At 51.8% G+C, this 14,227-nt stretch overlaps 1 protein-coding gene across 5 annotated transcripts in view; it reads left to right on the forward strand.

Annotated features, from left to right (window-relative positions):
- The first annotated feature begins 3,753 nt into the window (after window positions 1–3,753).
- TFAP2B (transcription factor AP-2 beta) overlaps window positions 3,754–14,227 on the forward strand; it is a 29,315-nt gene continuing 18,841 nt past the window's right edge. For 2 of the 5 annotated variants that reach the window (XM_016209821.2, XM_016209822.2), the window contains exons 1-3: window positions 3,854–4,326; window positions 8,681–9,139; window positions 13,880–13,940. In XM_016209821.2, the coding sequence (XP_016065307.1) occupies window positions 4,246–4,326; window positions 8,681–9,139; window positions 13,880–13,940 (601 nt within the window). In that variant the 5' untranslated portion in view covers window positions 3,854–4,245. The other 3 variants (XM_016209819.2, XM_087817442.1, XM_016209820.2) reach the window with 3 other exon arrangements.

The raw sequence follows: 14,227 nt of genomic DNA on the forward strand, positions 1-14,227 counted from the left end.
CAAGCAACTGAGCCATACCATCTGGGCCCCATGCTGCCTTCTTAACCTCAGGATGAAAGGGGGAGACAGCATCGTGGTGCTGTGGGAGAGCGGCTGGGTGCAGGGGAAGGCCTCAGCTGGGGTTCTCACCTCCACTTTCTAACCAGGAGCTTAGCAAGTCCCTGACTGGTGGAAGCCTTCCCTTTGCTGACACCCAGCTCCAGTGTCTTGCGTCAATGTGGAGAAATTAAATTGCTGTGCAAAGTGGCAGCATCCAATGTCCCTTCACAAGCGTCATTTTAATGAATTCTCACAAGCGTTCCTATTTCATAGCTCAGTACACTGAAGTTCACTCTGTTAAGAAGCTGGCCCCACCCTGAGAATGAGAAGGGTCAGGGTCCTGGCTTGACACAATCATTCTAATTCTAAGTCTTTTTATTTTTTATTTTTTGACATTCTATTATTTTTACATTTTGGGAAGATGGAAAGGGAAACCCTGGCCAAGAGTGTAACGTGTAAAAGAAAAAGCAGCCCATGAGGCAGCTGCAAAGAGATAGTTTATGAAGCCTTAACTCACAGGTGCGAAGGTTAGGGATAGGGGAAGGAAGTCTGAGAAATTTGGATAATTCATAATTAGATTTTTAGAAGAAGAAGAAATAAGACATGACAGTGGTAATAGCTGACCTTGGCTGAATGTGATGATACTTTTGGGTAACTTTTTTTTTTTTTTAAGTTATAGAACTAGTCCAAAAACCGCCAGCAGAGGGCTCCATGCTAGGTGCACTCACTTTCCATCAGTGGCTCGGACATTTATCCTAAATTATTCCCTCTCTCCGAGGCTGAGGAAAGGAGGGTATTATTAACTCTCCCATCTGCTGTTATAAACGGACATAAATATAAGTGAAAGGGGGAATGTGAATATAACCAGAATGTCTCCAGCACGCTTGGACCTAGGCGAGCCCGTGCGTGTCCTGAAAACACACACACACACACACACACACACACACACACACACACACACAAAATGGGCACAAGGCAAGAATACATGAAAAATAAAAATGATGACGAAAATGCATATTAGTCACTTCACTTCACTTCGAAACCAGAGTTTGTTTCGCCTGTGCGTTTGCATTTATTGAGTCCTTGAGGGAATCTTTTCTTACATTACGTAATTGGGGGTTAACGCGAAATGCGACCGTAAATTAAGGGCAAGAAAAGTCAGCTCAAGTTAGGAAAATTTTCTCAGTGGAGATTAAGGTTTTATTTGTACATTTTTAAGACGTTTGAAATTTTTAGATGCTGAAGCAATCGTTTCTAGAAGTAGTAGATATTGTAAGAATTCAACTTAAATGCTCTTTGCAATAACAGGTTTTCAAGACCGAAAGAAATCGCTGTAGAAGAAATCGAGCGGCCGTGCAGGGTTTGCTTATACAGAATCCCGACAGAGGGCGCTGTTGCCCGCTCAATGGCTCAGAGAAGACTCCCTAGCAGAGATTTCCCCTGCAATTTCTAAGATTTTTTTAATAATGCCCACGTTGAAAAATTGACTCGGTTTTAATTATCGTTATGTATTTCTTTGGTTGTCTCTTTATTTCGTTGTATGTATTTTAAAATTTATGTTTCATTCTTAATAAAACTAGATTGGTTATTTTCAATTTTCCTAAAGAATTTATATAAATTTTAATAAAATATTTCAAGACGTTTCTAATTTTAAAAATACTCACTGTTAGCATAAAATAAAATTCATATGAAAAATTTGAAATTATACGTATACAAGGCTATAAAGCAGTTAGATCAATATATGTTTAAATCGTTTTATATATAAACTATCTCAGGGTTTTTTAGTTTAAGGTTTAGAGATTATTTATTTTAGACTAATCATTGATAGACCAAAAAGAGATGGAAAATTTGTTGGAAGCATTTGAAAAAAATTAAGACTTTTCCAACTTATTTTCATTTTGGGTAAGAATGACCTTTAGATTAAAAAAATAAATAAATGGAAATATTGATTTGAAAGGGAGGCGGCCAATTAGTCCCATTAACAAAATCGTGTCTAGAGAGTCTGAGTTTCCAATTCTATAATCTTTATCTTTGCAAAATATTGATCTGGGGCTGATTTTAGGTCTGGAAAGGGGGGGAAAGGGATGGTAAACCCGTTTCAAGTCCCACCACACAACCAAATTAGGAAGAATGCCTTTTCCCATGTCCAAACCTGCTCTGGGGCAAAGAAAAAAAAAATCTTTGCTCATGTTTCTAGTGGAAAATCTGTATAGATTTTGTATAATTTAAGGTGTTAGCATTTAAAGTAGAGGAAAGGAGGAAGGAAGGAAGGAAGGAAGGAAGGAAGGAAGGAAGGAAGGAAGGAAGGAAGGAAGGAAGGAAGGAAGGAAGGAAGGAAGGAAGGAAGGAAGGAAGGAAGGAAGGAAGGGAGAGGGAAGGAGGGGAGGGAAGGGAGGGAGGGAGGGAGGGAAGGCAGAAAGGCAAAGTATAAAAATTAAAACTGGAAATGAAGGTCGGGTTTATTTCTAAAGTTCCTTCTGAAGCACCTTCTTTGTGTCCCTTTCATTCTACCTGTCATTTAAAAAACTCAATTAACAATCTGCCGAACTGTTCCTTCTGCACTACGGGAAGCGCCTTGTTGGCTTTTATGGAGTCGCTACCCACCGCGGTGGTCCGGGGCCCTGTCCTCCAAGTGTCCGTCCCTGCTCCAGCCCGGGCGCTCAGCAGTCCTGGGATTTACAGACGACCGCCCTTTGCAGATTCATTCTTATCAGCTTTAATAACGTCCACCCCAAATTGCCCTGGTCCCTCCTCACTCCCTCCTGTCATTTGTTGTCTGCCCCTGGGGCAGAGAGCCTGCACCGGCCTTCCCTTCTGGCTGTGGGGATCCTCCGGCACCCCTGAAAAGGAATAGGAAAAAAAATAGAGAGGGTGGGGGAAAAGGGGAACGAGGTGAATATTCTGATGAAATTCAGAAACCCTGTGCCTTCAAGGGCGCCCATTTTCGAGGCTTGGTTAACTTCGTTCTTGATCTTAAGTTTTCTGTGTTTGTGGGGTTTTTTTAAACTATACAAATCACCTTACTGCGGAAAAAATACTCTCAAAACAAACAAACCAACCCTTACAAATCCCCAAATAGCTTCACTATGTCCTTAAAGATTAGTCTGCTCAAACCTTCCAAGGGTTTAGGCGACTGCTTCTTGATATTCCATGGTTGAAACCACTTAAAAGTTAGTTCCAGAGAACAGAGGTAGATATAAAATGTGCTGTGTATCTGCAAAAGGGCACCCAGTTCACTCATTGTGTAGAAGGGTGTGTGAGCCTGTGTTGCTCCCAACATCTGAAAACAGAAAACAGAAAAAAAGAAGAAAAACTTCATAAAATGGAGACTCCGGCCAAGAAAAAAAAATGGCACATGCAACCTCTCCAAAACACGTACAAACAACCCCTACAAGGACAAACGGCACAGACCGAGGTGTTCATATGGTCTTTAAGTGATCGAATGTGTTGGTCAAAATGACCCGAAAATATCAGACATGGTCACTGTGGCGAGCTGGCTTTTTGTTCTGCAGTGACACAGAGATACAGTTTGGGGGGGGGGGAAAGTTGTGTAGCCATCAACCCAGAGATCACCCTTAAAAAATCCCCAAATCCAGCTTTCAAAACACCCTCCCGCTGACCACACATGAACAGCAGCTTTTGTGTTTAAAAAAAAACACAACACACCTCAGTAAATGGTCTCCCTTTTAAAACCCAGATAGAAAACGGGGGGACTGTTGGGGGCCCCTCGCTTCTCCTTATGAATGTTAAAAGACGCGAGTCGGTGGCTACAATGATTCATCGTTTTCTACATCGAGGTTTTTAAATGTGTGTATTTGTGGGACTCGCAGGCAACCACCCTCTCTCCTCCTCTCAGGGCTTGTGCAGGGTCCGCAGACTGCCTGGCCCAGGGGTGCTTATGTAACTAAACGTGGGTCTCTGGGTGTAAATACGTGTTTGCGATTTTTTATCATATATATGTCTGTGGGTTGCATCTAACTCCCGCGTGCGCGCGTGTGAGTGCGTGTGTGTGTGTGAGTGTGTGTGTGTGTTCACGCTTTCTCTCTCTGCCCAGCCTTACTTCCCCAGCCTATTGTTTGAGACAACAGATATAAGTTGCGATGGGAGAGGAGCGTCGGATTTGGTGTGTACCCCCCATTTCCAATTATAGATGGATCATTACAGACAGCGGAGCCCTGAGAAGCCAGACATCTGCTCCTCACATGAATGCACTCACCTCCTAGAGACCAGGCTGCCATCATGCTCTGGAAGCTCGTGGAAAATGTCAAGTACGAAGATATCTACGAGGTGAGCGGGCACCCCGGGTGCGTCTGAGCGTGTTTTTGCAGATAGAGAATTTGAGCTTCTTGAGACCCCGACCGATCTCTTTTTTTTTTTTTTTTTTAAAGCTATTTACTGGCAGGTTTCCGGGCGGTTTTCTCTCCGCTTTTCCCTAACTTTGGGGAGACGCCGCTCTTCTGAAAAGGGACTTGAAGGTTGGGATCTGGCTCACTTAGAAGATTTCTCTTTTTTTCTCTGATTTTTCTTTCTCTCGCCCTCGCCGACCGCCCCCCCACCCCCAGCCCGCGCGCGCCCCGCGCTCCGACCGGGAAGGTGCGCGGAGCACGCCGCCCGCTGCGGGCAGGGGCGCGGGTCGGGGCGCGGGGGAGAGTCGGGTGTTCAAGCCCCGTCCGCAGCACGCTCGGGCTCTTAGTTTTTATTTTCAATAAAATTTCTGAAACCGACGACAAACGGACCCAAAGAGAAGACGGAAACTTAGAAGGAGGGAGGTAGACAGACGGGTGTGGGCAGAGCCCAAGCCCAGGAGTCCTCGCAGTTTGGGGTTTTTTGTTTTGTTTTGTTTTTTCCTTTATTTCTCTTTTCCTGGGTTTTCCTTCTCTGAGGGTCAGAGCGTCCAAACCACCCCATGTTTGGGCGTTTTGGGCGGATGTGCGGCTCCCCGTGCAGTGCGCGCGGTTCGCTGGCGCAACTCTCCCGCCGGCTGGAGAAGTTGCCCGCAGCCCGGGGCGCCGGCAGCCGCGGGGCCCGGCCGCGCCCGGACGCGCTCTCCCTCGGGCGCCCTCGCCCTCTCCGTCTCCCCCGGGTGCCCTCTCCGTCTCCCTCGGGTGCCCTCGCCCTCTCCGTCTCCCTCTCCCGCGCCGAGCGACGCGGTGGCCGGGCGGCTCCAGGGCCGGGCGGGGCGCGGGGCGCGGGGCTCGCGGCGGGACGGGGGAGGAACCGCGGGCGGCGACCCTCGGAGACGCGCTACCCGAGCGGGTTGGCCTCGGAGACCCCAAATTAGGTGCAAGGGGAAGGGCGAGGGGCAGGGGAGCGAAGACTTCGGAGGGGAAGTCGAGGGAGGGAAGAAAGAAAAGCCTGGAGAAAGGCGGAGAGGAGTTGGAGCTGGGGGAGGTGGGAGCCGGAGAGCCGGCCGGGAGGCTGCGGCGCGGGCGCGGAGGGCGGGCGGGCGGGCGGCGGGGAGGCCGAGGGCGCTGCGGGGCCGCAAGAAGCGGTTGGGGTCAGACGCACAGAGCCCCTCCCCGCCCCCCGTAACCAGAGGGGGAAACGCGACCCCGCCGCTCCCGACGACTCGGGGAGCCCGGCCCGAGCCGCGCGCGGACACTGGGAACCCGCCGCGCCCAACAGGGGCCGCGAGCTCCGCCCGACGCCGCGGGCCGCGTCCTGCGCGAGAGAGGGGCCCGCCCGCCGCGCCCCAGCTCTGCCCTGCCCTGAATCCTAATTTTGGGGTGGGGGGGGACTCTTTCTGAGGACGATAGGAGACGCTTGGGGCTTTCCTGTCCTCGCTGTGGTTCTGTGTTGACCGTGACCGAGGGCCTCGCCTCCGCCCGCGGAGTCGTGGGCTCGGCCTCCGGTTCTCCCCGGGCGGGAGGCCCGCGAGGCCGGAGACGCCGGGGCGAGAACACGCGCGGCCGAGGGCCTGGCGCGAGCGGGAAGGGGCCGCGGCGGGCGCCGCGCGGGCGCGCAGAGGGGCGCCGGTGGGCCCCAGAAGTAAGCGGGTGTCACCCGTTGTTCGAGTATGAAAGATATAAGCCGGCTCAGTGGGGGGGGGGGGGAGAAGAAAGGGGGGAGGGCGGGAGGAAGAGGAAGGGGTGGAGTGGAAGAGGGGTCGAGAATAAAGGGGGGGCGAGCGCAGAGAGGCAGGGAAACGGAGACCCGAGGCCGCGGGTGAAGTCCCAGCTGCCTGCATTTTGTGCTCAAAAAAAAAAAAAAACCCAAACAAACAAAAACACAAAAACCACAGGCGACCCCGCAGCCCGCGGTGGAAGGAGCCTATTTAAGTCGGGAGGAAGGTTGAACTTTAACAGAAACGGCAGTCGAGCCAGTCGAACGGGTTCCTGAAACATCCGAAAGGTTTTCTGTTGCCCCTGGCTTTTGCCTGGAAAGGAGAAGTTTAGTGAATCTGAAGATTGATTGCATATAATTTTAAATTGAGGTAAAAAAAAAAAAAAAAAAAATCACAGACTGTGTGAGCCTTAAGGAGGGGGGAGGCTGCTCAGGCGACGAAAGACCCCCCCCCCCCCCGTCCTGCAAGACGCGAGCAGAGCCTCCGCCGCGCGGCGAGGGCCCGCAAACCACCGCCGAGCGCGGGGCGCGCCGGCTCACTCCCCGCTCCCCTCGGGGAGACGAGGCCGCGCCTCTCTATTTTATAATGATGATGATCATGACGATTTTTAATCTGCACACAAAGCACCCAGGGCGATCAGTTCTTCCCACCAGGAAGGTCCCTCCCCAGGAGCAGGGGGCCCCGACGCCCCGACGCCCAAGCCCCCCGCTCGCTGCCCGGTCCGAGGCACCGGAGGCCGCTAGACGCGCGTCCCCAGCTCCGCTCCTTGAAGTTCTGCCTCTTTCCTGCTAAACTTTTCCCCCCCCAGCCTGCCTTTGCCAGCCCCCCTCGTCTGATTACATCTAGTAATTCTCCACTGAATGAACGTCATTTACAATAGTCGGGGAGCTCTGCGCGGGCTGCTGCTTCACGCTCCATTTGTCCGCCATTCTCCCTTTAAAGTGCTCGTGTAATATTAATAGTCATGAATATCAATTATTATGAGGCGGTGTAGGCAAGCGGAGGGAGGAAGGGGCGCCCCAGCAGTCTGAGCCCAGCTTCGGGTGGAAGAGGAGCGCTTCTGGAGCCCCGGAGAGCAGAGCAGAAGGAAAAGAGGGACAGCGGGGGACCCATGAGCGGCTGCGCGTGTGACAGGCAGCGCCAGCCTCGTTTGGGGGGGGGGGGGATTTTATTTTTTTATTTTTTTATTTTTTGGATGGCTTGTCCTGGAAACACCTCCAGCTCGGCTTCTGTGTCCAGCTTATTTCTCTGCTGGACTCCTTGATTTTTTTTTTTTTTTTTGGATTTTTTTTTTTGAAATCATTGTTTGATTTTGAGCAGTAACCAGGCTTTTTTTTCCAGATGTTAGTCCACACTTATTCATCCATGGTGAGTTTGGATTCATGTTGTACCAGAATTGCATGCTCCCTCCTCTCACTGTCTCTCTCTCTCTCCCTGTCTCTCCGTCTCCGTGAGTGTGTGTGTGTGTCTCTCACTCTCTCTGTCTCTGTCTTCCTCCGAGCGCCTTTGGCTTGGTAATTTAGCACCATAATTGGACGAGCCTGCAGCTGCTTCTCTCTGCATTGTGTGTTCTCCCTCTGAGCTCCTGGAGTCAGCTGGGGAGGGGGGGAAGCCAAAGAGAAAACTTTTTATTTGCCACTGCAGTTTGGAAATTTAGGTGGCTATGGGGACTTCATCGTGGCATTTCCACAGAGGAGAGGGAGAAACTTAAACACCCCCCTCACACACACACACACACACACACCACCTCCTTTCTGTCACTTCGTGTGCCACTCCAGGTAGGACCAGGGGGGAGCTGTCTGGGCTTCCTCTCCCGGGCCCTCCGACCTCAGGTCCTTCAGCCTCCCACCCTGGACTATATGCTAGCATTAGGTATAGAAAAGCAACCTTAGGAATAATTCCTTCGAACCACAACTCAACTGAACGTGTGTGGGCTTCGGGTATGCTTTCCAATGAGACCCATTTCAGCCAAACAGCATTTAAATGAATCCCTCTTGGGGCGGGAGGGGTGGCTGGGAACGCAGATCCCGCAGGTCCCTGGGACCTCCTGGATGTATCAGGTTGTGCCAGGAGCTCCTGGGCCGCCCCCTGGGCGCCCGGGGAGGGAAGAAGTCGGGTTTGAACCGGAGGAGCCGCACAGCTGATGGCGTGAAGTTCTGCGTGTTATGCTTGGGAACTCGGGCAGAGTGAGGAGGGACCGTTTAAAACAGCCGGGAGAGCAAAGGCTCTGTGTCAGGCTGCTGTGTTTACACTCAGGGAATTTAGAATCGCCCTCCACACACACGCACGCACCCTTGTCGCGGGCTCTGCAGTCCCAGGTGGACGTTCAGAGGTCGGTTATGTGGGTGATCCCGTCCCTGTGCCCCCCAAGCCTTGCGTTTGGAATGGCTGGAAATCATTTGCCCTCTGGGTCCGCCGGGCAGGAGAAGTTTCAGGCTCTTGCCCGCCCTGTCCCGGGAAGAACGCAGCGAGGCCGGGCTTCTCCAGTTGTCGCTTGTATTTTTTCTTTCCCCTTTCCCTTCCCCTTCTCTGTCCCCCTGTCTCTCTCCCTCTCTGCCCCCTTCTCTCCGCTCCCAGGACCGGCACGATGGCGTCCCCAGCCACAGCTCTCGGCTCTCCCAGCTGGGCTCGGTGTCCCAGGGACCCTACTCGAGCGCCCCGCCGCTGTCCCACACCCCGTCGTCCGACTTCCAGCCGCCCTACTTCCCGCCCCCCTACCAGCCGCTGCCCTACCACCAGAGCCAGGACCCCTACTCCCACGTCAACGACCCCTACTCCCTGAACCCGCTGCACCAGCCCCAGCAGCACCCCTGGGGGCAACGGCAGCGCCAAGAAGTGGGTTCCGAAGCCGGCTCCCTCCTGCCGCAGCCTCGGGCCGCCCTGCCCCAGCTCTCGGGCCTCGACCCCCGACGGGACTACCACTCGGTCCGCCGGCCCGACGTGCTCCTGCATTCGGCGCATCACGGCCTGGACGCGGCCATGGGGGACAGCCTGTCGCTGCACGGCCTGGGCCATCCCGGCATGGAGGACGTCCAGGTAACCGCCACCAACCAACCAACCCGCGAACAGGCGCCAGCGGCCTGAGGAGCGATGCCCCGGGAGGGGCGCGGGGGTGGGGCCGCGCTGTCTCCGTCGGGGGGCCGCTTCCAGCGTCGGCGCAGGACCCGCTGCGCGCATCCTGTGGAGCTGTGTCTGTGTGCGGCTCTGTGGTGGCGATTTCTGCAGGTCCTGTCGGTGATGAAGGGAGAACCTCTAGATAGGAAATCCTGAAGGGGGGGAATCTGTGTGTGTAGTGGGATAATTTAGGACCATCAGAATCAGGGCTAGATGTTCTCGTCCGGCCTTACCTACCCGCCTTCCTATTTTCTTGTGTTGTGCCTGAGAAAGCTGGGGACCCTTCCCCACGCATGCCGCCCCCCAGGCCCCTTGCACGTCCCATAGTGGGCCTGGCCGGGTGACCTGGCAGGTGAAGACCAGGCTGCCTAAGAGCTGGGGCTGGTGCATGATTCCCGCTGGGCTCCAGAGGTTCCTGCTGGATTTGCAAAGGCTCGGTTAAGCGTGACACTGCACATTGGAAGGAAACCATGTGCTGCGTCTGTCCAAGCCAGGTATTACTTTGAATGTCCCATAACTTGCAGGGTCCTTTTCCGGGATCATTGAATTCCAGAGTCATCCCCCGCACACACACCAGACATGGAATATTTGTGCGGAGAGACCCGCCAATTCTGTTTGGGAGTCCACGAGGACAACTGGCGCTTTAGAAATTCTGGCCCACCTTTTGGCCTGCTAAAGGGTTGTGAAGCAGTACTCTTTACATCCCTCGCCAGTCCTCCCCCTCCGTCCATACTCTCTCCTCGTGCCCGACGCCACCATCCCAGCGGAAAGGCATCCCGTGTTTTTATTTCTTAAAACAAAAGGCTCCAAACACTCCCCCTACCCACGCACTATCCCGTCTGCAGCCTACACAATGGAGCCTGATTTGGTCGAGAAGGCTTGATTAAACTAAACAAAGAAACATCAAAGAAACGCTTTCTAAAACCCTGCCTGGGTGATTCTAAGCGGGTCTCCTTTTGCTCCTTAGTTTAAGTAGTCTCCAGAAAATATAAATACTGTAGGACTGAAAGGCATTTAATTGACACTTTGGTCTCACTGGCATAGCTGTAGCCTGTATGCATCATTTTAGACATACCTCCGAGGCCAACCAAACTGAGATGGGAGAGGGAAAGGGGCACAAGCCCTGCTCTACTTGGGTGGAAAAAAAAATGTATGTTGAACAAGTTAAAATGTGGTGGGAGCATCCAGTGCTGTCTGTGGGTAGTCTGCGGTGGTTTATTGTTTGGAAGGAAATTCAGTTATTTATTATTTCCAAAAATGACACTATCACCTGATTTGTGGCTGAATTTACCCACAGTCCTAAGAATGATAGTTTTGTTGATTTAACCGAGCTTGACTGTCCCTTGTCTGGAGATAATGCTCATTTCAAAATATCATGTGAGAAAAGGAACGTTTGATAGTTGTGGGTTTTTTAAATGCATTGGGGTAATATGTGTCTGTGTGTGGGGCGGGTAGTTTTTAAATTAACCTTTCTGAGTACGGTTCAAAGTGCTGAATAATGAAAGTGGATCAGCTCGTCGCCATTGCTGTTGGCAAGGCTGACACTGGCTGTCACCTCACCCCCACCCTGCTGGCCGAGTGGCTCAGGTGACCTAACACAGGAGTTTCCCCCAAAGAGGGAATGGGTTTATTTGGTTTTAGATTTTTTTGTGTGTGTGTAAAGATAGAATTGTGTGGAGTTTTGAGTGTTTGGCAAAGGGCGAGAGAAAAGCAGGGCCAGGTCTATGCATTTGAGAGAACACCCCTGTGAAAGCGGGGTGCAGAGGGTCCAGTTGCTGTGGGCAGGAGCACAGACTGCAGGGGTGAAGAGAGCTCAGAGGGAGAAGGTGCAGGCCGGGGCCTCGCATGCTCCCCGCCTCACCCCACCTCTGCCAGGCTCCTTCCCCAGAAGCATCCCAGCCATTGGGCCTGCTAAGTGGGGAGGCCCCCCGGGCTTTTTCTTGATGACCCCCCCGTGCTAAGGGTCGCAGGGGATACACCTCCGTTCCTTTCCCAGATCTCGCCAAGGTGTGCTTCGGTTGACACAGAACAGGTGACAAAGAAAGACAGGGGAGAGGAGAGATGTGTCTAGGACCAGAGCCCGGATCCAGAGGTTCCACTTCCGACTTGGGGATCTGGAGCTCAGAGGCTAAAGTGACAGGAACCTGTCGGGGTTTTTAATGCTCCCTGCAGCTATGGAATGTGTCGGCTGCACGGGCTGGGTCTTTAAAAGGGACCAGAGAGTGCCTAGGCCTGGGCCTTAGTCACTTGTTCGGTCTGAAGGGCCTAGTGTGTGTTCCAATCCCCTCTGTCCCCACTCCAGCCGCCAACCAGACAGATCCCGAGGGTGCTGCCCTGTTCACAACGAGGGGCACTCACCTGGTGGAGGGTTGGGGGACGGTTGTGTCACACACACACACACACACACACGCACACGCATGGCCACCACCCCAACCGTGAGAGAAGAGAGCTAATTAACCAAATGCTTCTAATATTTTTTTTAAATGAAACTATAAAACCCTGTCAATTTCTATTTCAATTTACTCACAGGGGCTATTAAACTAGCAAATCGCTGTTTGGGTTCTGGGTATGCTACATTTCACCCATGGGGGGGGTGTGTGTGTGTGTGTGTGTGTGTGTGTGTGTGTGTGTGTGTGTGTGATGGGGGGAGGGACAGCGTTTAAAAAAAACCCCAGAAAAACAGCCCCAGGAAGAAAGAGGGGCTGAGATGACACCTAGTTTGGAGTTTGTGCAGTTACCAGGAAAACCTCCCCTCTCCTCGCAGTCTTTGCGCGCTAACCTCGCATCGCCTCTGCCACCCACGAGGGTAAACACGAAGGAGGCTGAGCCGAAGCTCCCGGCGCGCGCGGGCGCGCACGCTCCCACGCACCCTCGTGTCTTACAGCAACCCCCGGTATCACTTTTAACTAAAGAAGTCTAGTAATTACGAGTCTGAGTTGTTTTTCCGCGCTTCCGCATGCAGTCCTAATTAAATCTTTACGATCCTCCCTGTGACGATTAAGCGCCAGCATGCTGCGTGAATATCCTGTACGAAAACCCAGCAGGCGGCCGTAATTAGATAGAAAATCAGACAAGAGCCTTCTCATTAACTACCACAACCACCCCCGTCGCTGGCGAGGCGCGCACGCGGCTTTACGCACCGACGCGAGGGCCAGGCGAGGGCTGGGGCGCCCGGCCCGGCCGCGAGCGCGCGGGTCTGCCCGCCCACGGGCGCAGGCGACCGCTCTTGTCCCGCGTGGACACGTCGCCCCTGCAGACACGTGAGCGTAGTGGGCCCTGAGTCGCGCGTGCGCGCCTGGTGGGGTCTCCTGGGGAGTTTCGAACAAGTCACAATCCGTCTTTTTTTTTTTTTTTTTTTTTTTTTAAGGCTTTTGACTGTTTCTTGAGCTGTACGTGGCATGTCGCAACATGGAAAACGTTTCTTCCTGAGAATAACAATTTTCCTCATCTTTCTGAGCACAGAGGAGTCACTATTAAGGACCCAAAGAAACAGATTAATAGGCCCCTCCGTAATTAGATCATCTCGTTTCTAACATGCTGCTTGTTTGGGGGAGACAGTCTCCTCCTGTGATGAGCACACCTTGTCTGGGGATGCGGCATGAGTGGGTGGGAGGTGCTTGAAAAAAAAAGCACACCTGGCTCTCAAGCCCTTTGCTTTTTACTTCTCTGGACAGTGGGTGACAGATTGGTCCAAACTTGGGTTTCTGTGGATCAAGGAAAGCAGCTGTAGATTTGAGAAGGACCCAGCATTTATTTTCCTTGCTGGGGGTAGGGGAAGGGAATCCAGTGCTTTTGGAGGCCCTGGGATGCACAGCCAGACAGTAAGGAACTCATTCCAACAGCTATTTCCCTTCAGAAGTGCTGCCAACACCCAGGGTGGAAACTTTCCTTCTGAGGGATGAGACTGTGGCACAGAAGATGAATGCTCTAGCCAATACCTAGGCGTTGACAGGGAGCATCCGGGCCTCTGTGTGTGTCTGTATGTGTGTAGTTACTGCCTTCCTAACAGGTGTGCTTCTTGCTGGGAAGCGGCCGCAGCAGGGGTGGGAGGGGGGAGCAAATTGTGCAGGTTCCTCGGAGGGACCGTTGTGCACCAAGAAGTTCATAGCGCGCAGGGGTGTGTGTGGACTGCAGCGGGTGTGCGGTCCCGGCGGCTTGCAAACGTGTTCCTATGTGTTGCTGTTTGCATTCCATTCCAAATTGCTCAGACTTTAATTAAAATCCCATAATGTAAACTATTATGTATTTGTAAAATGACTCTGGAGTTAAGATGCACTGGGATAGATTAGAAAACTGAAATTGCTCTTACTAATATTGGTGGAGATCTTTCAGCCGTTGCCAAATTTTCACAATTCATAAGAGCAAATAATATAAAAGTTTATATGTCTATGTAATATCTGTGTTTAATAATCACTAAACCAATTCTGCATCCCAGATGTCTCTCACAGTTTCCTTTTCCCTCTTCTTTCATTGGAAGAATGTATAATTTGGGTGAATTTCATCTCTATGTCGATTTGGAGATAATAATGATAATAATAAAACCTCCCTTTGTGAATTAATATAAATGGAAATAACAGAAACTCCAGTTTGGAATGACATGATTTATGTGTGCGATTCTTTCATATCCAGTCAATTTGAATAGTGATGTTTTTATATTCACAGTCAGTTGAAGATGCCAATAACAGCGGCATGAATCTATTGGACCAGTCTGTCATAAAAAAAGGTATGGATTACTCCCCCCCAAAAGTAAACAAAGTTTTCCTGTGCATTCATGTCTTTACGATGAGTTTCCACTCTGGGGGAATTCATTATTTTATAAGACGCAAATGTTTGTTCACAATTATCGAACAGCGGCTGTCAGGGTGAAAGGGCATGTCGGGGAAGAGGAAATGGGGAGGGAGGAGGGAAAACCGCAGGCCGAACCCGGACCAGAGAGACTGGGGGCAGAGACTAGTGCCTTTTTTTCGCATGGTGCGTTTGGTAGCAATTCTAGATACTATCTTCAATAAC

The sequence above is a fragment of the Miniopterus natalensis genome, chromosome 5 (genome assembly GCF_054644295.1).
Source record: "Miniopterus natalensis isolate mMinNat1 chromosome 5, mMinNat1.hap1, whole genome shotgun sequence".
Taxonomy (NCBI): Eukaryota; Metazoa; Chordata; class Mammalia; order Chiroptera; family Miniopteridae; genus Miniopterus; species Miniopterus natalensis.